The following is a 26,712-nucleotide window of genomic DNA, read 5'->3' as shown; positions in this document are numbered from 1 at the left end:
GGCAAAAATACTTCCTACAACATCCCCGACAGATATCCAACATCTTCTTACATACTTCTATTAATGATGAATTTACTAATTAACCCAGGCTACTTTTGCTACTCTAACTCGCAAATTTCAGCATGACATGGGACTTCATGACCACAATGAGCCGATGTTCAGTCAACAAACATCTATTAAATGCTTATTATGTGCCAGGTACTGTGCTAAATGCTGATGGCACAACAAAATTAGCATGAAATAAGAGCAAATGGGTAGAACTTACCTCAAAAGGGATTTAGATGAGATTTGAAGATTTAAAGAATGTCAGACAGGAAAAGCAGTAGAAAACTAAACTAGAAGAAATCTAGTAGTTTCTTCCAATCCTATAATTCTGAGAAATAGCAAGGACCAGGGAAGATATTTCCTAGACTCTTTCCCCAAGTCTCAAGGTGACTCTATCAAGCACATAAGACCTCTGTATATGTCAATAATTATAGTTTGTGAAAAAACCAAGGGGAAAAAGAGATTTCCCAAGAATTATTGAACTTCTCGGGCAGTTTCACCTTACATTGAAAAGAAAATTTGTGACTGAGATGATTTCAGAGAAACCAGTTTGGAAGTAACAGGAGGATGAAATCACCAACCGGACCCCCACCGTTAACACCATGATTCACAGACTCATACTCTGATGTATTATTATGGTACTGTAGTTGTCCTGAGACATCCTTCAGCAAGAAATGATTTAGGGGAGGTGATATTCTTAGAACTAGCTTGCTAAAGGATAAATTGGACAGGAGGGGAGACCAAAAGCTGGTTTTCCTCCTCCTGCTCACTGTCTGATATTATCTTTCTCATCAGCCAATATTTATCAAGCTCCCACTAGGTGGTGCAGTGGATAGAGTGCTGGACTTGGAGTTAGGAAGACCTGAGTTCAAATCCAGCCTAAGAGACTCAGGGCAAGTCACTTGACCTATGTTTACCTCAATTTCCTCAACTGTAAAAATGGGGTTAATTTTTTTGTTGTTCAGTATGTTTACTCTTCACGATCCTATTTGGGGTTTTCTTGGCAAAGGTTCTGGAGCAGTCTGCCATTGCCTTCTCTAGCTCATTTTACAGATGAGGAAACTGAGGCAAACAGGGTTAAGTGACTTGCCCAGAATCACACAGCTAGTAATTATCTGAGGCCAGATTTGAACTTAGGAAGAAGAGTCTTCCTGTCTCCAGGCCCATACTTTATCCATTGTGCCACCTAGCTGCTCAAAATGAGGGTAAGATATCTATCTCCCAGGGTTGTTCTGAGGAGCAAATGAAGTCATATTTATTAAGTGCTTAGCACAATGCCTGGCACGTAGTAGGTACACTATAAAGGCTTGGTCCTTTCCTTTTCAGAATACTGAACAATGAATTACAGACAATATGATGTCATAGGCATGCAGAGAACATGGCCTGGGAATGCCAACACACCTTGGGGCAAGCCTACCCTTTAACCGATCTCTTGAAGGAAATAAAATTAAAAAAATAAAACCTCCAAAGAGATCAATAACATAGGATTAAAAAAAAGAATAGTATCAGGAAAGCTGAACCCCCAAATCTAAGAATTTCTTCTGGGGGGGAAAGGAATAATCAGTAGTCATGTTCACCTTAGAGTATGTGGGCACACTCATGCACATCTGGCCCAGGGTCCGTGGATGCCTATATGAGACATGGTTCTCACTCTAAAGGCACCCGTCATTTTCTTTGGAGAGACAGGGCATATAAATGAGGATAGAACTAATATAATAAATACGTTTACTAAATGTTCAATGAATGGTGAAAGAAATCCTTGCTATAGGAATGATCACTATGACCTGAAGTCCAGGCCCACAGCTGCAACTGAATAAGAAGAGGGCTTGGTTACCACAGCCATCACCTTGGTCTCAGGCTGCATCTTTGCATAAGATCACCTATCTCTCATACATACGATTTCATGCTCCCTTCCTTGCTCTGTGTTTTCCTAACTTAACTGGTATGGACCAACCTCCATCAGATTTCAGAACCATTTGCTCTCTCACTCCATTCACAACTGCTTGTTTAATCCTATAAACTGGTTGCCTTTATGAATCCTGGGGGCTTTATTTGTCTTTACATTCCAGCTTTCTATTAACCTGTTTGGGTCTCTTCTTAGATCAGAGTCATAACTAAGAGAAAGGTGATCACAGCTTTGATCCAGGATGCTGAATTCAAAGGGTACATGCTTCAGCAGCATAGGAATGACAGGGTATATAAAATGTAGATAGCAAAAATAATGAGTTTAGCGGGCAGCTAGGTGGTGCAGTGGATAGATCTCTGGCCTTGGAGTCAGGAGGACCTGAGTTCAAATCTGACCTCAGACACATAACACTCACTAGCTGTGTGACTCTGGGCAAGTCACTTAATTGACTTACCCCCCAAAAAAATTAGGGGCAGCTAGGTGGCGCAGTGGATAACGCAACCTGAGTTCAAATCTGGCCTCAGACACATAATACTTCCTAGCTGTATGACCCTAGGCAAGTCACCTAACCTCCATTGCCTCACCAAAAAAAAAAAAGGAAAAAAAAGAATGAGTTCAAATAGGAGGCAGTCAGCTATGGATGGGGGTGAGTTCCTCCCCTACCTTGCCTTGCTCTCCCCATTCAATAGCTTCTGATTGCTAGTATCTCTATCTCCCCTCAAATCAACTGAGGATAATCTTCACTCTCCCCAGCCTTGCTATGGTTACAAATATGTCTTTTACAGCTTTTTGGGAATGATAAAAATGCTGCTGATGGGAGTAGATGGATGAGTGATAATGGTCAGTGATAATGAGCGAAGGGCTTTGCTTGCTTTCTCTACTGAGAATGATATTCAGTCTGGGAAGGATTGGGGTGGGTATCTGCTTAACTGGTAGTTGAAAGCCACATCAGATAGATGGCAAGTCCCTAGCTACTCTCAATGAGCTCATGCCTCTGGGGTCGGAGACAATACATCCCAGGATTCTGAAAGGGTTAATGGATGTAACTCCTGAATCATTTTCAGTAATCTTTGAAAATCGTGGACAATGAGAGAAACACTAGAGAATTAGAAACAGGCAAATGTCAAATTTTTTAAAAAGCAAAGAGCACAAATTGTTCATTCTATACAATAGTGAATCTGACCTTCGTTTTGGAAAAAAATCCAAAATGTATTATTAAAGAGATATGACCATTTAGAAAGGGAAATGGCGCCACTGAGAAGCAACATTGCTTGAAGAACAGGTCATGCCTGACTGACCTCATAGCCATTTTTGAGAGGATTGCTAAAGTACTGATTAAATGAAATTCGACGTGGAAAGTGTTTGGAATAATACCTGACGCATAGTAGGCACTATAAAAAAGATTTATTTCTTTTCCCTGCTGGAGTAGGAGAACACTATAGGCATAGTGTATCTCGCATTAGGAAGGCATCATTTTATCCTTGTGAGCAAAAAGGAGAAACGTGAGCTAGATGATAATATTAAAGAATTTCAATTGCAATGACCCAGAGGTCATCAATTCCAATCCTACTAAGAGAATCCCTTCTATATCATCCCCAACAGATGATCATACTTTGCTTGAAGACCTCTTGCGAGGGGGAACTCACTACCTCCCAGGGCAACCTGTTCAACTGATTCAATGGCTAGCATCAGAGAGTAGTGATTAATGCATCAATGTCAACACATTTGGAGGTATCTAGTAGAATGCACTAGGTGTCTCTCAGTCCTGTGCTGTTCAATATTTTATCATTGTCATAAGTGAAAAGTATAGATGTCATACTAATCAAATCTGAAGATTTAAAAAAGGTGCCAAAACATGTTAAAATGTTGAATCACAGAGTTAGGAACCAAAAAGTTAATAAGGATAGAACAAAAGAGTCAAATCTGAGATGATGAAATTTAGTAGGGATAAATATTAAGCCTCACAATTGGGTTAAAAAATCAATTGCACATGTATAGGATAGCTAGTCCCAGAGGGTTATATTTGGAGACAAATAATCTCATTTTAAATGCTGGTGCTGTCCATTTTCCTGATTTAAATTAGGCACGTCACTTAACCTCTTTTGGCCTCTTTTTCATTATCGGTAAAACTACGCGGGAACGTCGGACTAGATAATAAGATAGTCATGGATGCAGAGCTGGAAGAGACCTCAGAGGTCATCTACTCCAATCCCCTTATTTTGCAAATGACTTCTAAGATGCTTTTTAGCTATAAATCTGATCCCATGTTTGCTAGAGCTTGATTTCCCCTACTGCCTCTCCGGAGAAGAATATTCTGCCAACCAATATAAGTGCCTATAAATGACCCTGTCAGGAAAAAATTACCAGCCCTCATCCCACCCACCACACACTATGACTTGTCCATTCCTGGATACCTCCATATGGTGTAAAATAAGTACTCAACACTGGATAGCTCTTTATAAGGAAGAATATGTGATTGTTGTCACTCTTGCTTCTGGAAGGTGGGTGAGTGGGAGTGAGGGGGAGAGTAGTAACTAAGTCTTATAGTCATGAAAAACAAAGTGAAGGAAAAGGACAACCCACGATAGTCATTAGGATATTTTCTTCCCCTGTGGATAATACATGGTTTCATTTAAATAAGAAAAAAAAAATAGCTTCCATTAACAGTATTTAATAGCAGCAGCTTAAACACTTGCCAGCTCTTAGCTGTTAAGACAACTCCAGGCACTTCATGGGTTGCTTTTAAATTACAAGTAAAAGCAGTCCTGCAGAGCTAATTACCTATAAACCTCAGAGTAGGTCTCACCAATGGGGCTGGGCTAGTGGAGGGAGAGACTCAATGTTAAACTTCTCCATACTACAATAAATGGGGTGCCAATTGAGTGGAAAGCTACTCACATGCCAAACCTAAGCATGAAGACAAACAGGATGGCTTTGCAGTGACCACAGTGGAAAATGAGGGGGAGAAAAAGAGCCTCAAAAGATATCCATTGGGTAAAGGGTCTGCCAAAATCAAGACCTGTTTCTGGGCTAAGGTCTGAGCCTGATGCTCAGATATGTTCAGTTTCTAGATATGAAATTTGAGGGAAGAGAATAAAAACAATATCTACCAACCCTAGGAGCAGAGTCCTAGCATGTTTCCTTGACCACACTTATACTTATACCTCTTGTATTCCAGCATTCATATTGTATTCACAGGCTTTCGTGAATCTCACATAAATTAATTCTAACATGAAAAACTGGCAATACTTATAACAATGTCTATTAGCATCTTCCTATGGCAATAGGAAGTATCTTGAAATTGACTATTCTTGATGACTTATTACATCTTTATGGCAAAGATTCTAATGGTTTGCAGAAAACAAATCTTGAAAATTACATTTGTGTCTGGCAAGAGTGAACATTGAAGAGGATGATTTTCAGGAGAGTATGGCTCAGGAGATGATCTGAAATGTGACAAATTTTGGAAACTAGAAATAAAAATAAGTAAGGACACCAAGAAGTTGCTTAATCATTGTTAGTGCTAATCACCATAATGTCATGTAGTATAAAATTGGAGGAACATGGACTAAGGGAAGCAACCTGTAAAATTGGAGTCAAGAAGCTGGTCAAAGAGGCTAGAAGCCCTGGGGTTCAACACCTGCATTGGCTATGATACTTAAGCCCTCAGTGCCTCAGTCACTTCTTTATAGTTGTAAATTACAGATAGGTTGCTGATCTGTGTTGATGGAAGAAGTCAAATCAAGAAGAAAAAATGCACGGCCCAGTGGATAGAATGAAGGACTTAAAGTCAAGAAAATCTGTATTTAAATTCTGCTTTTTAATGCTTACTGGTTGCATATCATTGGATAAGTGTCAACTTCTCTGTGCCTGAGGCATAAAGTTGCCTGGAATTTATCTAAGTCACAGATGAGTTTTTTTCAGTTGGTTGGTGGATAGTGAGCTCCCAAACCCAAAGGCCTTCCACAAAATCAGTCATTTCAAATAGAAAGACAATGTACAGTAGTGTCTCTGAAAGCAGATAAAGAAAATAAGACAAAAAGTAGTCCAAGGAGTTGTAGTCTGAACTTTAATCACACATTTCAAGTGAGAAAATGTGATACCTTAGAAAACTGCTGCATGCACAAGATAGCTAGATCAATAAAACGTCAATTAGCTGACTCTTTTAATGCATCTCTGCTATACAGACTTTTCTCTTAATGCATCTGAGCTATGGATTTTCCCCTACAAATAAGTCAATTCTTCCAATAACTCTCATAATATCCTAAGCCACAAAAGTCCTTATTTAGAATTTGAACAACTTTTCCACATGAAAAAGAAAAAAATACATTTACTAGTATCCCTCTAAGATGCACACTAGAACCCCTGTGGAGTATTTATGCGAGGATGGGGGACAAGAGTTACAAAAGTTATGGGAGGGTGTGATCTGCACTTATGGAGGAAGTGCATACCTCAGTGAGGTCAGATGTGTGATTACTGATCTACCCAAGAATGAAAGAATTATTGTACAGCCATAGAAACAGTCACAATCACCCCCATAATTCAGACAAAAAGTCCATACACTTGGTAGCAGAAATCCATGTCTGGAGGCTATGATGCCATAAAGAAGCCAACTGAGAACAGATCCACCAGGAAGTTAATGTAGTAGACTGAAACTGAGCCTGGTTCTTCATTGGTTAGCCACTTGTCTAAGATACCTCTATGCCTCCCTCAGATGCTAAGCAAAGGAAAGGATTTTGTCTGTATTACTAGGGCAATTATGGCTACTGTGGGGCTAGACTTGATGTAACTGGTTGCCCAAATAGTGATATAGCATTACTTTTAAAATGAAAAAAAAAACAGAACTATGACTTTGTTTCCATTTTAATCCCCAAGAGTGATTTTATTTGCTCCTACATAGCAAGTGGCCATTTCAAAATAATTTCACAAATAGGAGATTTGCTAAAATTATAAATCTCAAAGATGCTATTTTGACTTCCATTTGCACTTTACATTCTTCATATGACAGAGTTAATAAGTCCTTGTATACACATGCACAATGATACTTGTCAGGGTATTATGAGTACTAAACTGAAACCAGTGTCAACTTGTTGCTATCCAGTGTTCCAAACCCCAAGCACACAGATGACTTTGTAGAAACCAAATCATGTCACTGGTTCATCTTGCTAACTACTCTGTCTACAAATATCAAACCAGATTTTTTTTTCCTGTGCGATAAGAAAGGATAAGAAGAGCCCTGTGTAATCAGAGATGAACCTTTTGGGTTGTAGTCCTGAAGGAAAGGCTTCTTCTTCTGGAAGAAGTAGAATGTCCAGTGGCCCATGTCTAGTCGGGTATAGCCTTTGATCCACTACCTGCACTCTCCATAAGTTCTAACACTTAGGAGCATGCAATAACTGCTAAGTTTAGCTATGAAGTCATTGTACTATGAGTGTTTAATTATATCGTGTGCATTGAGATATTTTTAATGTTAAGCATACAACAGAAATTCTTACTCTCCTTAGCAACCATTAAATTACAGAATGTAAAAACAAAACAAAACAGCAATCACACTTGGAAGGCAAATAGAACTGTTACAAGATGTTGGTTGCAATGAGTTGGTGCATGCTATAGAAACCATGAAATCATTTCCTAAATGAAAAAGCCCCCTCATTTGTTTTCACAAGTGCATACTGTTGCTGGCTCCTACAATAAACTCTCAGCTTACCAAATGTCGATTTAATATCTAATGACACCTCCTAGATCCAGGAATGCAAAAAGCTATTAAAAGGATCGAATTCTTGATTTCTTCACTAGCTGAGTGAATCTCATTGAGGAGGGACTTTGCCATCTCTGAAGCAAAGTCTTACAGAAGAACCTTAAAGATAACTCATATTTTGCAAAATTCTGCTCCTGCACTACTGTGGGCTAATAAAATACATTGGATAAATGAACAAAGACCAAATCAAAGTTAGCAGGTATCTCCTAAATCATATAGCATAAAGAATCTTTGCCCCATGCACACCCAGGGCTTCTAGTAAGATATTAAACAATGAAGGAGAAAATAAAGGTACTTTTATCACGGTTAGTGATCCAAAAGGAAAAGGGGAGTTGAGCACTAGTACGAAGTTTATGGTTTAAAATGAAGTTCGCATGGGTGTTTAAATTGCCAGCTTGGGGGTCCCGTTTCCCCCTACCAGCAGTCTAAGGGGTAATAACAGTCAATGGACCGAACTGAACGATTTGGAGAAGAAAGTGAGTTTTCTTTTCCCCCGGACACCCCCACCCCACCCCATCCCTTTCGCGTTCTGAGAGTGAGGGAGCTGACGATCCTGCCTGTCCCAGTGAGAGCTGGATGAAGTTTCTCTTGTCAGCTTTATTGCAGTATATATCATGAGTCTTCTTCCTCCAGCGACGTGATGCTTTGGAGGAGGGGGCGGCCTGGGAGTTGGAAGTCGGACAACCTCTCCTCCGTCGCCTAGGCTGCCCTGGCAACCGCGTCACCAGTGCTGGCCAGCGGCCCGGGTGCCCAGCTGTGCCTGGGACACGGCTGGTACAGCAGTGGCGGCGGCGGCAGCAGCAGCCGCGTCCCCAATGCCGGGCAGGACCGAGCGCACTGAACGGCGGAACTCCTCGTTCTTCCAGGTGTAGAGCAGCGGGTTGAGGGCGGATAGAGAACAGCACAGGAGCCAGCTGGCCGCCTGCAACCCCCAGGGGACAGGCAGCGAGAAGCCGCTGGCCAGGCTCACCCACACGAGGGGCTGCGTGGCCAGCAGAAAGACGCAGCAGAGCAGCAGCACTGACAGCCCGTTGAGGCGCCTCTGTGCCCGGCGCGGGTGCAGAGTGGGCGGCAGGGGCTGAGCCGCAGCTGCGGCTGCCTGGGGCACTGGGTGCGGGTGAGGGGGGCCAGGAGCACTTGGAAAGGCGGCCGCGGCCGCGGCACAGCCCGGCAGCTGGTGCAGCAGGTGGAAGTTGAGCACGCTGACCCGCTTGACGCTGACCCGCACCCGGCGCACTATGCCCAGGTAGCAGTGCAGCAACAGCGCGGTCTGAGCCAGCAGCGCCAGAGCGGCCAGCAGCGCTGGGTAGTGCACCTCGGGGGGCACGCGACCTGCCGGCGCTGTCCAGGGAGGTAGCAGCAGCACAAGCACCAGAGCCAGGGCCCAGCTCAGTGCCAGCATGCCTGCCGTGTGGCGCCGCTGGTATAGCACCTGGTAGGTGGCGGGCGCCCGCGTGATGAGCAGGTAGCGGTTCAGGGCCACCAAGCAGTGGGATAGGAGGGACACGGTGAGGCCGAGGCCCAGCAACCCGCCCCGCAGAAGGCGGTAGCTGCCCCCAGCGCCATCCCACCCCCCTGGAGGCTCGGGCGAGGAGTTGGGCAGCAGCCCTAATACGGCCTCCTGCGGCATCCAGAGGGCGCACACGCTCAGGTCAGCAGCGCAGCCGTTCACAATGAAAGCGTTGCTAGTGGTCTGGAGCTTTCGGAAGGATGACACCAGGTAGATGACCATGCCGTTGGCCAGCGTCCCCCCGATGGCCAGGCCCGAGTAGAGGAGGGACACGGGAATCCTGCGTCCTGCCCACGAGCCCTCCTCTTCGCACAGCAGTAGCAGCGACCCCCCGGCAGTGGAGGTGGTGGTGGACGTGGAGGAGCTGTTGGTCATGCTGGCTTCCACCTTCACACCCAGCTCTTTAACTTTGACTTCTTTCTGAAGGCTCCATTACACCCGACACTGTCCTGTAGGGCCAACAAGGGTGGAGGTCCACCCTCTATCGCCCAGATCAAAAGGCTGTGGAAGAATGGACTTTAGGTAGAGATCTGGGGAGGGGCAGAAAGATTGGAATGTGGTAGGTGAGTTTAATTTCTGGTAGCAGGTACCTGCTTCAGAAATGTCCCCAGAGCAAGGAAAAAGAGTTCCTGCTTTCAGTAGGGGCAGACAGCAGCAGTAGCAAAAATAGCCTTCCTCCTTCCAGTTGGAAATGATTCCAGCTGGAGTACCCACTTCCAGGAGCCAGCAGGTATATCCCAGCTGGGAAAAATGCCCAGATGGAATGTTGGGGTGGAAGTGGGGGTGGAGGGATAGGAGATACCTTGCTCTCAGGCTGGTCCTGTGCCAACGGTAACAGAAGAAGTGATCTTCCAAAGCACCTTGTAGCAACAGCAGCACCTATGGTCCCAGGAAAATGCCATCAGAGAAGTTCCATTGGAATCAGTGCCAGGAGCATCGCCAATACTCACGAACTGGGCACATGGTCCAAGGCTTGGCAGCAACAGCAGTAGCAATAAGCAAGGAGGAGCTTCCCAGCTGGCAGCAGTGCCAGGGGGAAGACTATCTGACTTTTAGCAGGCTGGAGACCCACCCAGGCAAGCAAGCTCCTGCAATCACAGTAGCAGAGAGTAGAAGCTTGTTGAAAAGCAAATTGAGAGCTGTAGAGCACCCTGGGCTGAGAGGCAGGAGTGGTGGCTGATGTGATACAGCCTCTCTTGCTCAGCTCACTCCTGTTCAGTTATTCACCACCCTAGGTAAATTCAGCCTTTCCACGCTTTTCATGAATTATTCAGCAGCCTTCAAACTTGGGAAAGGAAGAAAAATATCTTGCTCAGAAAGTCTTGCAATTAGGGGGTTTCTTTCTCTATCCTTTACTCTCTCTCCTACTCCCTCCTCACCCCCTCCCCCATCAATTTCTCTTCTCTTTTAGTTCCCTCCTTCTTCCCTCTTTGGTTGAAATAGAACCTTATAGGTCTACACTACCTTTATTCCAATCTGATTCACAGACTGGTAGGAGATGTTGTAGCTGGTGAAACAGATACCTTAAACCTATATCTTCCTATAACACTAGTTTATCAGGGATTTTTTTAAAAAAATCAAAGTTAAAATCTCAGTTTCCCTGGGCAAAAACTAACAGGGATCAAATGTAATCCCCCAATGTTATTATTTTGGCTTTTCCATTCAACCCCTTTCCAGACGCTGTAAAAGAATAGTGAAGTATGGATTTCCTGTACAAAACAGCTGCAACAAGTGGTCAGCCACAGAGAGATGTCCAGCCTTGTGCTCCTTCCATTGCTGGGTCAGAGTTGTGTTTTTTTTTAAATAATGAAATTGGCAAAAGGCAAGTGATAAAGAATAAGAGAAAACAGGAATTGTGAACAATCTACATAGTGCAAAATCAGGCTCCAAGTGATAGAGATTTGGCGGCTTACATCCAAATTTATTTCCTTTTGAACAGGTCTTGAACAAGGCCTTACTGGATGAATTTGTAAACATTTTGTTGGATGCCAGCAGTCTTTCACCTTTCCTGAGGGGGGAAATGTGCTTAAGGGGCAGCCCCCAAAAAACTGCTTCCTGAAAAATGGGGTGACAGTTATTTGAGAGGAGCAATAAGGTATTAAGGAAAGAGCACCAGACCAAGGGTGGGGAACCTGGGGCCTCAAGGCCACAGGTGACCATCTAGGTTCTCAAGTGTGGCCCTTTGACCAAATCCAAACTTCACAGAACAAATCACCTTAATAAAAGGAGTTGTTCTGTAAAACTTAGACTTGGCCAAAAGGCCACACCCAAGGACCTAGAAGGCCACATGTGGCCTCCTGGCCACAGGTTCCCCACCACTGCAATAGACTAATAGTCTCTTTGATGGAGCGGACATTTACCAGCTTGTTGCCACTAACTAGCTATTTGACATCAGGTCAATCACAAAACTTGCATGATTTAGTATTTTCTTGTCCATGATGAAGGTATTAAACTCAAACTTTCTGGATCTAAAATTTAATGATACTTAAAATCTACCCTTTTTCTATGGCCCTGACACTTCTGCCTGACCAAGGCAAATGACACCTCACTTCAGTTCCAGGAGGAAAGATAGGGTGATAAGAATCGAGTCCAAAGGTCTGACACTATATAAGCAGAAGGTACAACCCACTCCTCTAGGTTTTGTTTTCTCATCTGAAAAAAAAAAGATTAAATTTCTTTCCCTTTCAAAGGAACCATGCTGATTACTGCATGATTGCAAAGTGCTTTGAAGAAAGTAAGTGCTAAATATTACTAAATTAAGTCTAACCCATTTAAACTGTTATTCAAATGAGATTGGTGGTGATCTCAGACTGTAAAGCTAGATTTTTGCCATCTGGAGTCCTGTAATTGAAGGAAGGATAGAGGGATTGGGTATTTTTTCTTTATATTAAAAGTATGCATCTAAAGTGTATTTACTGAGCACAATATATCCAAAAAAGCATTTATTAATCACCTATTATGTGTAAGACTTACCTTGTTAGTATACTTTTTTAGGGTTTTACACATAGCTGATGATGTTGAAGCAGGCATTGCCAATATTTGGGAGACTCCCAAGGAAAATGTGGGAGAAAAGAGGTATTAGGCCGCCTACCAAACTGAATGTGTCTACATAGCCCTTGTGCTGACGTCATTCTTGTATGCCTATGAAACCTGCACAGTATACCAGTGCCATGCCATGAAACAATCACTTCCATTTGAATTCTTAGGAAGATTCTGAAGATCACCTGGTAAGTAAAGGTCCTGAGGTCCTTTCTAGAGCTCAACTGTCAAGCATTTGAACTCTGCTGCAGAGAGTACATCTCTGATGGGCTGGCCATGTTGTTTAAATGCCAAACATACATTTGCCAAAAAGACTGTTTTATGGAGAACTCACACAAGGCAAGTGTACACATGGAGGTCAGAAAAAGTGATACAAGCACACTCTCAATTTGTGAAGAATTTTGGAATTGATTGTGATATATAGAAGACATTGGCACAGGACCACCCAGCATGGCATGCCCGAATCAAAGAAGATGCTATGCTCTATAAGCAAAGCAAGACTACAGTAGCTCAAAAGAAACATGAGATGTGCAACTTTAGAGGCATCTCCACTCCAAATGTTGGTATAGACCATTAGTGCCTGATGAGTGGTAAAGCATTCAGAGCTCACATTGGTCTGATCAGCCACAGTCAGACACACTGTACCTTGACCCCAAAGTGTTCTCTTTGAACATGAAGGACAGCAACCAAGTGTGTGCAAAACAAAGTAAGTAATCCAATTGGTCTAGACGGTTGTTTGTTTTTTCCACCCTAGGAGTTTGGTTGTTAGAGAAAAGATGTAGGATGTTAGGTTGAGAGGATAGCAAAATCAGGTGAAGGATGGGGGAGACTTGGGTTTATTTGTAGACAGCAGAAAAGGAGTCAGATAAAGGGAAATTAAAGATTAGAATAAAATGATGATGAGGGGAATGTGCTGTTGGAGGAAAGAGAAAAGATTCAATTCCACAAGCATGGGAGGAGAGAAGATTAAAGGCACAAGTAACTATAGGCATTCACTGTGATGAGGAAAAGTGCCCCCTCTTGCTCTGAGTTTGGAGCAAAGGAGGAGAGAATGGGGGTGAGATTATGAGCTCAGATCCTCAGCTGAGAGGCATCATGAATCATAGAAATTTGGAGCTGAAAGTTTTTCAAGCTCATGTAGTCCATTTCCCTTATTTTACAGATAAGTAAACTGAGGTCCATAGAAGAAAAATGATTTGCCCAAGCTCACACAGTTAGTGGCAGAACTAGGTCTCCTACTTCCCTATCCAGTGCTATAACCATTACACCACACTGTCTCTCAATTTCTTCTTTTTTTTAATAGCTGAGTACATTGTACAAAGCAAGAAAACCAAGGCTCCAAGTTTTCTTGAAATCCTTTACAATTAAAGCTTGCAATTAACATCAAAATCTCTCCATTTTTACCATCTTAAAAAGGATTCTCCATTAAGCACCAAGATAGTGAGTGAATATTACAGTTCCAAACATAGGCAGCCTTTTCAGCTTTTCCTTCAAAAATGAATTGTAGATGGAATGATGGATTCAGTCTCAGATTCAGGTTTTTGGATTTTTGCCCCCAGGCCCAAAAGTCAATGTTGTCAGGCTTCAGCACTCAAAGGCTTTTCATTGCACTGGCCTTGGAAGACTTTCTCCTTTCATCTAGGCCGTTTCCTTGGCCTACCAGTGGATGTTCTCCATACCTGGAATTCATTCCTTCCTTACTTTGGTCTCTCAGAATTCCTAGTTTCTTTCAAAACTTGACTAAAACACCACCTCCTAAGCTGCTCCGAATCCATACAGATCTTAGTCCCCCCTTCCTCCAATCAACTTCCTTTGTATTTTTGTATCTATTTGGCATATATTTATATATGCACGTATTATCTTTCCTCCATAGACTATAAACTCCTTGAGAGCAGAGACTATTTCATATTTTTACTTTTTACTCAACACCTACTACAGTGCCTGGTATATAACAGCGGGTTTAATAAATGTTTGTTGATTGATTTATTCCCAGTTCAATTCATTGTTGTCTCCTTCCCTCAACCCAAGACCTCCTGATTAGCTCAGTGTCACATACACAACTCCTTAATAGAATTGAGGCTTGAACTCAGGACTGGAGTAGTTATCCAGGGTTCTTTTTACTCCAGCATGATCCTTAAACATCCCCTTAAACATAAAAACCCAAACTGTTAAGGTCAAATCCAGTTTGTCTCCACTGCACCAAGCCAGATGGACTCCAAGTCATCCATTTTCCATTTATAAAGTTAAGCCCACCCCTAGACACATTCAGAGCTCCTTCCTATCTATGGGAAGCCATGCATCTCTGTCTGCCTTTATACCAGTAGGGCATTCTCAACCTAATGTTTCTGCTTTGGAGAGTAGCTTTGTGAAATTTTCAAGGCATTTCTTTAGTGACCTATATTCCCCATTTGCTTGTAGCTTTTCTAAGAATACCATTGTTTGGGCTTAAAATTGCTCCGGCTTGGTGTCTATCTAGAAAAGACTGCCCTCCCCTTCCCTCCATTAAGGCACTTAATTTGATTCATTTTTTAATCCGCTTTTAAAAACCTATGACTGTTGGTATTAATGGCAGGACATAGAAGAGAGAGGTGGGAAACTTTCTAGAAATTAGAAACACCTCCAGATAATTCTTGTTGTGTTGAGATGAAAAAAAATTTTTTTCTGTATTTTTCAGGTACAAAATATGTGGATAATTAACATGTTCTACCTGAGAGAAAAAAGTCAAAGGTATTACTGCAGCACAAAACTAAAGACTTTCAGAAGCTCCCAGCCTTCATTGCTGTGAGTATTGGTTCCACCACTATTCCACCACTATAGAATGCCACTCCTAAATGCTCTTCACTTCCTTCAAAGCCTACCCCAGGGCCCCCTTTCTAAGTGAAGCCTTTCTTGGTCACCCCAGTCCTTAGAACTCTTTCTTTCTTGAAGTTACTTTGTCTACCGTGGTATATATACTTTGCATTTACTTACCTGTGTACATGATGTACTCCCTTTCCAGTGGATTGTAAGCTCCTTGAAAGCAAGAACCATTTCATTTTTGTCTTTCTAGCCCCTGTGTTCAGCACAAGGCTTTGTCTTGTTGAAATGAATTGCATATTGTTGAATTGGTTAGTTGCAGGAAAAGTAGAATATACAATTGTAAAGAATTTCTATGGCTGGGGGCAGCTAGGTGACGCAGTGAATAGGGCATCATCCCTGGAGTCAGGCAGACCGAAGTTCAAATCCCCTCTCAGACCAGACATTTCACACTTACTAGCTGTGTGACCCTAGGCAAGTCACTTAACTCCAATTGCCTTGCCAGAGAAGAAGAGGAAGAAGAAGAAGAATTATTATTATTATTATTATTTCTATTGCCCCCCCAAAAAATTCTGTTATCCAGTGGCCAACCTTCTGGCTAGGAACCTCTTCAGATTTAGACAGACTATTCTTTGAACAACATACATACAGATCTGCATTTGAAACCTTTCCACCTTGATAGGAAGTGGCAAAATATCTCTCTGCTGGCATCGCTTTTAAGAACTATTTAAAGTTCGTAGAGTACTTTGTACTTTATTATCCATTATGTACTCTGTATCTATTATCACATTTGAGGCTCCCAATAACCTTGTGAGATATTATACCCATTTTACAGATGAGGAAACTGAAACTTTGAGAGGTTGAACACCTTGCCAATGATCACATGATGACAGATGTTTCAGGAGAGATTCAAACCCAATTCTTCCTTGAACCCAAGTTCTGGGTCCTTTCTGCTACCTCAGGCTGCCTCTCAATATTATACATTTGGATTGAATACTAGAATAGAAATTTCACCAAGGCAATTTATTCATGAGTAGCTTGAACTGATTTGCCAAAATGAAGGAAAAGAAAGAATGTTCATCTATGAAATGGAGAGAGAGACAGAGGGGAAGAGACAGAGGGGAAGAGACAGACAGAGACAGAGAGAAGGGAGAAGGGATAGAGAGGCGAGGAATTAGGGGAATTAGGCAAGGAGGGAGAATCTTATTTGAATTATTGAATGGGAATTTAAGAAATACTTAATTGTAGAAAATTCATGGAAGTGACGACTGACCCCAAATTCTCATGAACTTGGGCTGGTTTATATCATTGATAAGAAGATAGAGTCTATATTCTACACTTTTTTATATTTATTATGTCTTTGAACAATCAGTTTGCCTAATGGAAGAGCCTTGGTGTAGGAGTCAGGGAATCTTTCACTTTAACACTTGCACTGTCACTGAGTAGCTTAAATTCTGGGCCACAGTCTCATCTATTAAAATGAGAAAGTTGGATTAGATGTCTAAGGTTTCTTTCAACTCCAAAATTTTGTAATTTTAGGACAACAAACACATTTCTGTAACGAAAAAAAATTACAAAGCATTTCTTCAAAACAACCGCTATCAGGTAGGCAATGGAAGTATTATCCCCATTTTTTAGGTGAAGAAATTGAAGCCCAGAAAGGTTAAAGGACTTAGCACATCAGGTTCATAGAATTAGAGATGGAACTGATCATAAGATCACAGATAGAGAGCTACCAGGGACCTTAAAGGCCTTCTAGGTGGTGCAATGGATAGAGCACCAACCCTGAAATCAGGAGGACCTGAGTTCAAATCTGGCCTCAGACCAAACACTTGACACCTACTAGCTGTGTGACCCTGGGCAAGTCACTTAACCCCAATTGTCTTAAAAAAAAAAGGCCTTCTAGTCCAATGCCTTGATTTTACAGATGAGGAAACTGAGGCCACTTAAACTGAGAGGTTAAGTGATTTGTTTGAAGTTGTTGTTTACTCATTTCTCAGTCATGTCCAACTCTTCATGATCCCATTTGGCATTTTCTTGGTAAAGATACTGAAGTCTTCTGTCATTTCCTTCTCCAGCTCATTGTACAGATAAGGAAACTGTAGCAAAGAGGGTTAAGTGACTTGCCCAAGGTCACATAGCTAGTATATGAATGAGGCCAGATCTGAACCCATGAAGATGAGTCTGTCCAGCCCTCTAACCACTGTGCCACCTAGCTGCCCATATATGTAGCTACAGAGAGAGATAGAGACAGAGAGAGAGAGAGAGAGAGAGAGAGAGAGAGAGAGAGAGAACAGACCCAATGCTCTTTTCAGAATCATATTGCCACTTAACATCAGAGCTATAATTTGAATCCAATGTCTTCTAACTTCAAATCTAGGGGCTCTTTCCACTGTCACTTCATGCCATGATGAAGCATCTGAGTAGGGCTATATGATTATCTTTCCTAATTTTAAGACAGAAATTGGCAAGCTTGCTAGGTAAAAGAGAATGAAAGACCAAAGTCTCAATTATAATAATTTAGAGGAAGATTAAAGAACCAGTAGACACAGTTTTATTTCCAACTATTCTATGCAATCAGTGGGAAATTGAACGGGCCTATATACACACTATCTTTTTTCCCTATATGCAAGAAAGAAGGCAGGAATTCTCTCGTGACTGAATGAAAAGTGTTACCCAGGATTTTCCTCTATTCCTTTATCTACACACTATGATAAGCAGTTGGATGGATAACTTATCAAGCTCATCCATTAGTATAGGTTATCTTGGACAAACATGCAAAGAATTGAGCCTGGGATAGTGAACAGGAGGGGTAATATGGTTTGAGCTGCCTCTGAAAAATTGTAAAGTTCTTTTAATGACCTAAAGCTTCTTCCTGAAACAAAGGCCCAAATTTTTTAACACCAATTCTTCCTGTGCTGTTTTAGGACTACAAGTTATGAAATGCTACTGTATCTGCAAAATAGAAGTTGAGAATTAACTACAATGCAAATAGATGGATACACGGTAGGTGTGAGCAGGTGGCAAAAAATTGCAGACAAAGACCTATAATAAAAAAAAGAGGTGCCATGAAACCATCAAGGGAAAAAAGATAGGTTGATCATGTGGCAAAAGGAATAAAAGAATGAAGGCCAGCCTGAATGCTCCACTGGTTCCTCATAACGTAAAGACTAAGAAGACTTCCAGAGTGTTTGGTGGGTCTTACTGGAGGTCTCTGCTTGGGGGAGAAGTTGTGTTTTTACCCAAACTTAAGGGAGAACATGAAGAATCCCACAGAATACAGAAGGCAAGGATGGGTCTGCACTGATGGAAGGAATACTCACATTGATGAGATTATAGATATGTTGGAGTATTACTGAATTTCATCACATACAGAACCTTGTTCTATCTTTTGGCTGAATAGATGGCTTACACACACTGCTGGATTTGGAGTCTAAGGACCTGGGTTCGAACCCTGGCTTTGTTACTTACTATGTGGGCGACCCTGAACAAGTCACTTCTCTCTTGACATCGAACTCCTCATCTGTAAAATGGGGGCACTGGTAAATGACCTCAGAGATCTCTTCCACCCCTGGATCTACGAGCCTAGGATCCTCAACCATGACTGAATCTCTCACTTGTCTTTTAACGGTCAGGCAACTTGAGCTTTTCTGGGATGAGATTTTCTTTTGCAGTGAGAACAGTTGTAGTAAACTGCTTCCTTAGGATAATTCTCAACTGGAATTTTCTGGCTCAGCCCAGAGATTACCTATAGGGAATGCCTTGTTCCTTATTTCCTTCTCAACTTCCTTTAGGGTTCTGCCAGGAGATTTCCACAACCTCCAGCTTTATCTCCTGCCCCATTTTTACCAACTTTTAGAAGGCATATGGGTTTGGGAGTTATCAAGACTAAAATAATATTTTATTGAATCATGTTTTCCTAGGGCATGTTTCCCTCTTATCTGCTCGATCTTGAAGTAATCCTTAACACTAAATAATCCAAAAGGGATGGGGAAGGGGGATGAGTCCCCGAACCAAACATAATTATACATATATTGAATGAAGATTCATAGTGTTATCAGATCTAGACATCTCATTCTTCCAGTTTTCTTACTGTGTCATCTATACACTAGAGGCATCAATTAAGAATTTGCTGTACTTGTTATATTTATACTCTCACTTCAACTGGAAGTTATCAATTTCAGTCCTGGCACTAACATTCCAATGTATGTTTCTACAGTTCTTTTTAAAATACAGCCACGTTTCTCTTAGCTAATAGACAATTCTTTGTTAAACTCCTTATGAGATGAATTTGACATCCATATACAAGATGGCAGCCAATATACTGAGACACAGTATGCAAACACAGAGAAACAAGTTGAGAGTTAAGAATTCAGGATTATATTCTTGAAGGGGGATAAAAGAAAAGAAGAAACGAAACATGTATCCACTAACCACAGTCCCTTGATAATTTATTTCGATTGTTCTAGTAAACCATTTCCTTTTACCCTGGTCCTAGAAGGACAATGGCAACAAAGTCCATTAGCATTTCTAATTTTTTTTCCTTAAATTTTGCTGTTGGTGTGGAAAATTGGAACCATATGATTTCTTTAAAGTGAGAAAAAAAGTGACACATTTTCCTTTCTTTTGGTATTTTCAGATAGTCCAATCTCAAGAAAGTATCACCTTAGTAAAAATCAATTGGTATCAAAATCAAATATACTATTCATGTGACCTTAAGCCCTTAACCACATTGGTTCTCAATTTCCTCATCCTCAACCCAACAGGTAGGTTGGATTAGATAGTATTTAAAATACCTTTTAGTGTGACATCCTCTGATTCTATTAAGTATAATCCCAGCCAAGTCATATAAACTCCCTGGGCCTGCCTCAGTAATTTTACCTGTAAAATGAACAAGTTGGAATGGGTCTTTCCCAGCTTTAATATTCCAAGTCCATATGTAGCCCTCATTACTCTCCTTAGCCATAGTCCCACAACACCAAAGTCTGTTTGACCTCTCCACCTGAATGTCCTTTAGGTATCTCAAACTCAACACTTCCAAAATATAACTCATTTTCATACCCCAATTCACTCCACGTCCTAACTTCCTTATGTCTGTTGAGGGCACCAACGTACTTCCTGTTACGCAAGATCACCACTTTTAGGTTACTTTCTAGTCCTCATTTTCTGTAATACCCCATCCTCTGTCCTGATCCATTCATCCACCAGGCTCTGTTGATGATCCACAACACCTCCATCCATCCCCTTTCTCTACATTCACATACCCACCACCCTAATTCAGGCCCTCATTGCCATTCTCCTGGACTATTGCAGTGACTTCCTCAACGGTCTCCCTACCTCCAGCCTCTCCCCCTTCTAATCTATCCTTCACACAGCTGCCAAACTGGTATTTCTACATCATAGTTCTAACCATGTCACTCCTCATCTATAGTGGTATCTTTTTGTCTCTAGAGTAAAACACAAACTTCTCTGTTTTATTTCTAAATGCCTTCAGACCCTGGTTCTACCCCATCTGGAAAACATAGCCGGGCTCCATGTTCAGAATATACAGCATCCTTATCTCCCTGCTTTATCTTAGCTCCCTTCAAAGTTCAGTGGAAGTGCTTTGTCCTAGAGACGGCATACTCTGACATCCCCACTTGTGAATGCTCTCCCTAACACCATCCCCCCAAATACTTGTATAGATTTTGTCTTTACTTCTCTGTGCACATATTGCATTTCTCTAGTGTGATGTCAGCTCTTTGAGGGCAAAGGTTGCTTCCATTGTGTCTTTGTATCCCTGGCCTAGCACAGTTATGTTGTACCTGATAGGCACTCAATAAATACCTGCTGACTGGAATTGATTCTCTATTTTTGTTCAGATTGCTGTCATTACCTGCCCTCCCTGGACTGTTGAGATCCTTACGTATACTTTAAGATCCATTTAAAATCTTAAATCCTCAATGAAGTCTTCTCCCTACCTGGCGGTGATCTGTCCTTCCTCTGAATCCCTGCACCATCCATTTGGTTATTAGGTATGTGCTATTTTCTGACATCTGTTGTGTTGCTGTCTTGAACTGCTGTTTAACTCTTGCATTGTTATTTCATTGTTCACATACTTATCTCTGGTCTACCCCAGATACACTATAAGCTCCTCAAGGAGAGTAAGGGCCACAGTGCCTTGCACACTGTAGGTGCTTAAGAAATATTTCTTGATTGTTTAATTGACATGACCGAGATTCTAGCCTGTCATTTTTTCCAACTAAGTTTTGACTCTGGAAGTCATCTTGAAGGATTTAATACCCAAATGTAGCATTTTCCCATGAGATGTCATATGCACATGTATTGATCTGTACAGCATTCATATTAGATACAGGGCAGCCTTAACATGGCTGAATGCACAGACTATAAACATTGTCATTTTCATCTCTCAGGAAACAGAATCTCCAAGATAGACGCAATGGAAGGTGGCACCACATGATTTGAAGCATGTCCTTGCCAAGAGGATAAATCACGGTCTGTTTGGTTTTTGTTTGTTTTTTTGTTTTTTTAATTAGGAAATTTTACCCAGATTCCGTCCTCCACCTCCTTGTGCTTTGCTAGCCTAACCCCACACTCAACTTTCCCAGTCTCCATGAACAGGTAGCTCCATTATCTCTCCCAGGTTCAGAAGAACAGTAGTGTCCTCTTCTTTTCTCTCCCCTCTTACATGGATGTCACAACATGGTGATCCTTTGTCCTCTATGACGTCCTCAAGATTCTTTCATTCTATCCTCAAAGCCAAATTCCTGGTTCAGCATTTGTCATGTGATAGCCTGTGTATATGAAGATGATCCACCATCAGTAAGGCAAGTACTAGGGTTTATCTTTCCAGTAGCACTGAAGGATTCACAAGGTCTCACTAGGTCCCCTTTGTGACCAGGATATACAGGCTGACTATGGAACAGAGAAATGAGGTATCAAATGCATGCTTCTTATCAACTGAGCATATCAGTCATAACCAATATACTGGTCAAGCCCACGTAATCTACCACAGATTTATTCAACTTCATTCTATAGTTGATCCAAAGAATAAAAATTACCTTCCCTGCTACATCCTTTACCCTCCCACAAGAGAAGCCCATAGCAGCAGATTCCAAGGATCTCAGCTAATTCATATAATCTCATACATCACCTCTTCAGGCCCCTTTTTCTTACCTGCTTGCTTCACTCTAAACCAGTAAATCTACTCAAACACCTTTCTTCTCCCACTTCAATTTGACTCTTCTTACAAGATTGCACCATGCAATCTCATATTCCTTGATGCAGCCTCCCACCAAGCCACCCCTAACCAGGCCAAACATTTTATTTAAAATCTTCCTTAAAATCTCAACTCATGCAGAAAAATGTCTCAGACTATATTTGGTTAGGTGAAAAAAGTCACTTTTCTCAAGCTTCTAGGTCTAATCCATGAACTATTTAGTGTCTTTTGCTAAGTCCCCATTAGGAACCAAGTAGTGACGATAAAAGTTGGATACATGCAGCACCCCACTGCCAAAGAGCTCAAGGAGAAAAGAGAAAACTTGAACAAAAGGTTCAAACCAAGCATAAGAAACAGAGATCCTTGAGGTGTATGGCCTCAAAACTGCATTAAAATGGAATCAGTAAGAGAGAAGGGATCATGTGGTTTGTGTGTGTGTGTGTATATGGATATGCATGTGTGTATACATGTATGTACATATGTATGTGTATGTGTATGTATATATACAGAAGTATATGTTTAAAATCTGGTCCTCTTTGAAAACAATGGACAAATAACATACAGAAGTAGAAAGTCTTGGTTCATGTGCAAATACACGCAGGAAAGCGTAAAACACACTGTACTTTTTAGGTTTCCAAGTGTGGTCAATTTAAAATTACATGCTTTTTTTTTTATAAAAATCTCTTATTAAATAGGGTCCTAAAATTAGTGTATAGCAGGTATACTAATATAAAAATGATGCACTTCCACAGAAACCAGAAAGTGTTATTGATAAACTAAATTGTATCTCATTGATTCCTATATTCATTTTGAAGAATAAAAATCGTCTTAAAATTCCTTCTAATGATTGTTGCTCAGTGTTGTGTAAGCATGCAAAGAGGTCCCTATTGTAATTCAAAACAAAGGAGGCAAGGAAGGTTGCTGTGGAAACCTAAAAACTGAACTTTCTGACTTTTTGGCCAATTAAACTCTTATCTCTAGCATTGCATTCTTTTTTTTTTTTTTTTAGGGGGGGAGCAAAAGAGAAGGCTTCTTTCTCCAATTCCCAGTTTTAAAAATCTTGCCCTCTCAGGTTTATTGTGCTGGCTGGAATCAGATGAGTTATTAGGGTACCACATACATGCTCCTGAGATATCACTGCACAAGAGAGACATCCTTTTTTCAAAGCAGCCTGACGTTCTAACAAAACTTTCCTAATCTGTGTACTTCCTCATTTGTTGTTGCCAATTTCTCAAGATTTCCACATTTTTGCTTTTTATATTTGATAATATGGGAAGAAAGTGTCATTTTGAGGCAATGAAGTGAACTTATCAACTGAAGCCTTTGGAACCTAAAAATCTTTTCTCTAGTTAATGTCTCCCCAGTTTTCCCCTTGCATCCCTACTTCTTAGAAATGCTTTGAACAGCTCCAGAAATGACAGTGACATATGTGAACCAAAACTAAACAATGAAATTGTCTAGGTTAATACCTTTATCACACCTAACCCCTCTAAAAATAAACAATAAAAGCTTAAGTAAATTCAAATAGATTACTGAAAAGTCAGCTAATTTCTTTTTTAGCAGCTTGCTAGTTAGCTACTAATTAGAAGCATCTCAGGCTACCCAATATTAGTTTCCATCTGAACTTTTTTTTTTAATAAAGGTTTTATGCTTCTTATAAAAGTTGTTTTCCCCCTTGGTCTGATTAACATAATTCACTCCATAGAGAAGGAACTGGGTAGGAATGTATTAACATTTTAATTCAGCTCAAAATAATTTTATACAATTATTTTCTACTTTGGATCCCACGTGAACTCTACATGCAAACTATGTGTAAATAAAAATGCTTTATTTTATGTGGAACTTCATACTGTAATTAGAAATATCTTTAATCTCCTGAGGGTGGACTGATACGTTCTGTTATCCAAATTTTGTTGTATGATCAAAGAAGAAAACTCTTAGTTCTATAGATACTATTAACTCTTCTCATTAAAATGGCTGTGCATTATCAAAGGAGAGAGGGTAGTGGTAGAAGGAATTCATTCACAAAATTGGCAGAGAGCTGATGAGATAATGTCTCAGATCGCTTCTATTCTTTTCCATTTAATATAATGTGAGTCATTATGAAATACTGTCCAACTTGTACTATAGCAGTTGATTAAAAAAGGATCATATAATCCACTGATATGCTTAGAACAATTCATAGAGGAAGGCTCACCAATGAAATTCAAATTCAAAAATTAAATTTGTGTAGCATCTAGTAAATAAAGAAAATGTTTTAATTCTGTTAAAATTACAGTTAAACCTATTTATTGCACCTCTTTTTGGAAACTGAAGGGATGCCCATTAACTGGGGAATGGTTGAACAGGTTGTGGTATATGATTGTGAGGGAACACTATTGTGCTGTGAGAAATGATGAAGACTGGGAAGACTTATGAATTGATGCAAAGTACAGTGAGCAGAAGTAGGAGAACATTATACACAGTAACAGCAGTAGTGTAATGATAATCAACTGTGAAAGACTTAGCTACTCTGATCAACACAATTGATCCACAACAATTCCAAGACTTATGATGAAAAATGCTATCCATCTGCAGAGAGATATGATGAACTTTGAATATAGATTGAAGCATTCTTTTTTCTCATTTTATTTTTCTTGCCTTTTTTCACAACATGACTCATGTGGAAATGCTTTAGTGACTTCATATATATAATATATGTATATATGCATATATAATGAAATCATATTTCTTGCCTTCTCAATGGGTGATAGAAGGTATGGTGGGAGGTAGAAAATTTAGAAATGAACATTAAAAAATTTTAAATTAAAAAAGTTTTTAAAAAGAGAACTGCAGGTAAACCAAGTTGAATAGCTTCTCTGGATCTACTTAGAGCCTGACACATCATTCAAAGCCCATCTGTTTAAAACCATGCAAACTTAATTCCTGCGAAATAACTGTTGGTTTAGTTTCTTTCGCAACAAATATTCTGAACTTGTAGGAAGACACAGCATGCCTACTCCTCTGACAGACTCTAAATCAGAAGGACCCAGATTTCTTTCCTTTTTTACATTTGTTCTATTTTTTACACAGGTTCAAGTCAGTTATTTTAACCCTTTCTATTATTTTTTATGTACTGCTTTCACCAACCACCAAGTATTTAGTTCATCCTCCATTCTCTGGCCGGATGTTTAGAGTGACCTGTTGACAGAGTCACAACTTTAGCTGTCATTAGCTGGACCTGTTTTCTTCCCTAGAAACCAGGAAAATAAGAGCTAAGAAAGACAAAGCCTATCTTTTCAAACACGTCCACATTACTCTGGTTATCCCCCCAAATTAAGACAATGTACAATCCAGTAAAACATGCCAACCTTCAGCTTGCTCCTCCAAAGGAGGAACACTTCAGAATTCTTTGTGCAAGGGTCTATGCAGCTATTAGGAGAGACTGTTCAATGACCCCCAAAAAGTTACCCTGCTTTTTCCTTAGTGGATACCTATTTGCAGTCACTCAGCCTCTGATTTGACAAATGCATTACAAAATTGAAAAATGGGCAGGCAGCAGGAAATCAGTTCTTTCTCTGTGGCTCTGTTTTCCATTGGGTCTAGTTCTGATGACAGGCATGACCCAAAAAAGTAAGCCTGACAATGACAGATAGAAAAGGGAAAATAACTGTAGGGTGAGTCTATTTGACTTTTTATGAAATTAAACTATAAAGCTTAACAATAACAGCCTTCCCCCCACACATTGTACATGTATGACATCAGTGATTTTTCGAGTGGAGTCCAGACCTGTGGTTTCACCATTGTAATCACCTTCCCATGTGACAGCTCCCTCCACTGATGCAAATCTACAACTAGTCTACAAATGAAGAGTTTTAGAGAGATTCCTAGGGCACTGACAGGGGTTAAGTCACTTGTCCATGGTTAGAAAGTTGGTATGTGTTAGAGGCTTGACTTGAACCTAGGTATTTTTGATTCCAAGGTCAGGGCTGCAGCCCTCTACCCACCCTGACATTAGCCTCTCCAAAGGCTAATTGCTAATAACAGTAAAATAAAAACATACAACTAAAATTTTTAGAAATTCAGAAGCCAACAGCCAGCCAGATTGGATGAAAATTAAAACTCCAGACAAACACCAGGATATCAGGGCCTAGAAAGCAAACACATCTAAATTATAAGAGCCAGGGAATGATTTAAATGGATAAAACTTTTTATTATTTATTAGCAATGTATTTATCTACACTTCAAAATACAACAAAATATAACTTTGAAGGTATGCTATTCATAACAAAATACATGTCAAACTTTTTATAATTGGAATAGAATATTTTGCTCTATATTTTCTATACTATGTACACATACTTTTTGGTGTGTCTATGTATGCACATGTGTACAAATAATATTAAGATACATACACATATGTAGGTACAAATGACACATATACACACATACAACATTTA

General features: G+C 40.6%; 2 protein-coding genes across 3 annotated transcripts in view; both read right to left on the bottom strand.

Moving 5' to 3' along the window:
- The window catches only part of CDC14A (cell division cycle 14A), a 291,416-nt gene that overhangs the window by 37,424 nt on the left and 227,280 nt on the right, over positions 1–26,712 (bottom strand). The window contains exon 14 of one of the 2 annotated variants that reach the window (XM_027868271.1): positions 21,587–21,848. The exons of the other annotated variant lie outside the window; for it this stretch is intronic. Coding sequence (XP_027724072.1) covers positions 21,827–21,848 — 22 coding nt within the window. The 3' untranslated portion in view covers positions 21,587–21,826. Of the gene's footprint in view, positions 1–21,586; positions 21,849–26,712 lie in introns of those variants that run through there. 2 annotated transcript variants of the gene reach the window in all.
- Positions 8,431–9,594, bottom strand: GPR88 (G protein-coupled receptor 88). Its single transcript, XM_027868273.1, has one exon. The coding sequence runs from the start codon at positions 9,592–9,594 to the stop codon at positions 8,431–8,433; it is 1,164 nt and encodes a 387-aa protein (XP_027724074.1).

The sequence above is a fragment of the Vombatus ursinus genome, unplaced genomic scaffold (genome assembly GCF_900497805.2).
Source record: "Vombatus ursinus unplaced genomic scaffold, bare-nosed wombat genome assembly UNPS02014787.1, whole genome shotgun sequence".
Taxonomy (NCBI): domain Eukaryota; kingdom Metazoa; phylum Chordata; class Mammalia; order Diprotodontia; family Vombatidae; genus Vombatus; species Vombatus ursinus.
The sequence above is the reverse complement of the archived record's forward strand: the minus strand, read 5'-3'. Positions and strand labels throughout refer to the sequence as shown.

Coding starts and splice junctions, on each gene's coding strand:
- GPR88 (XM_027868273.1), bottom strand. CDS start 9,594: ATGACCAACAGCTCCTCCACGTCCACCACCACCTCCACTGCCGGGGGG.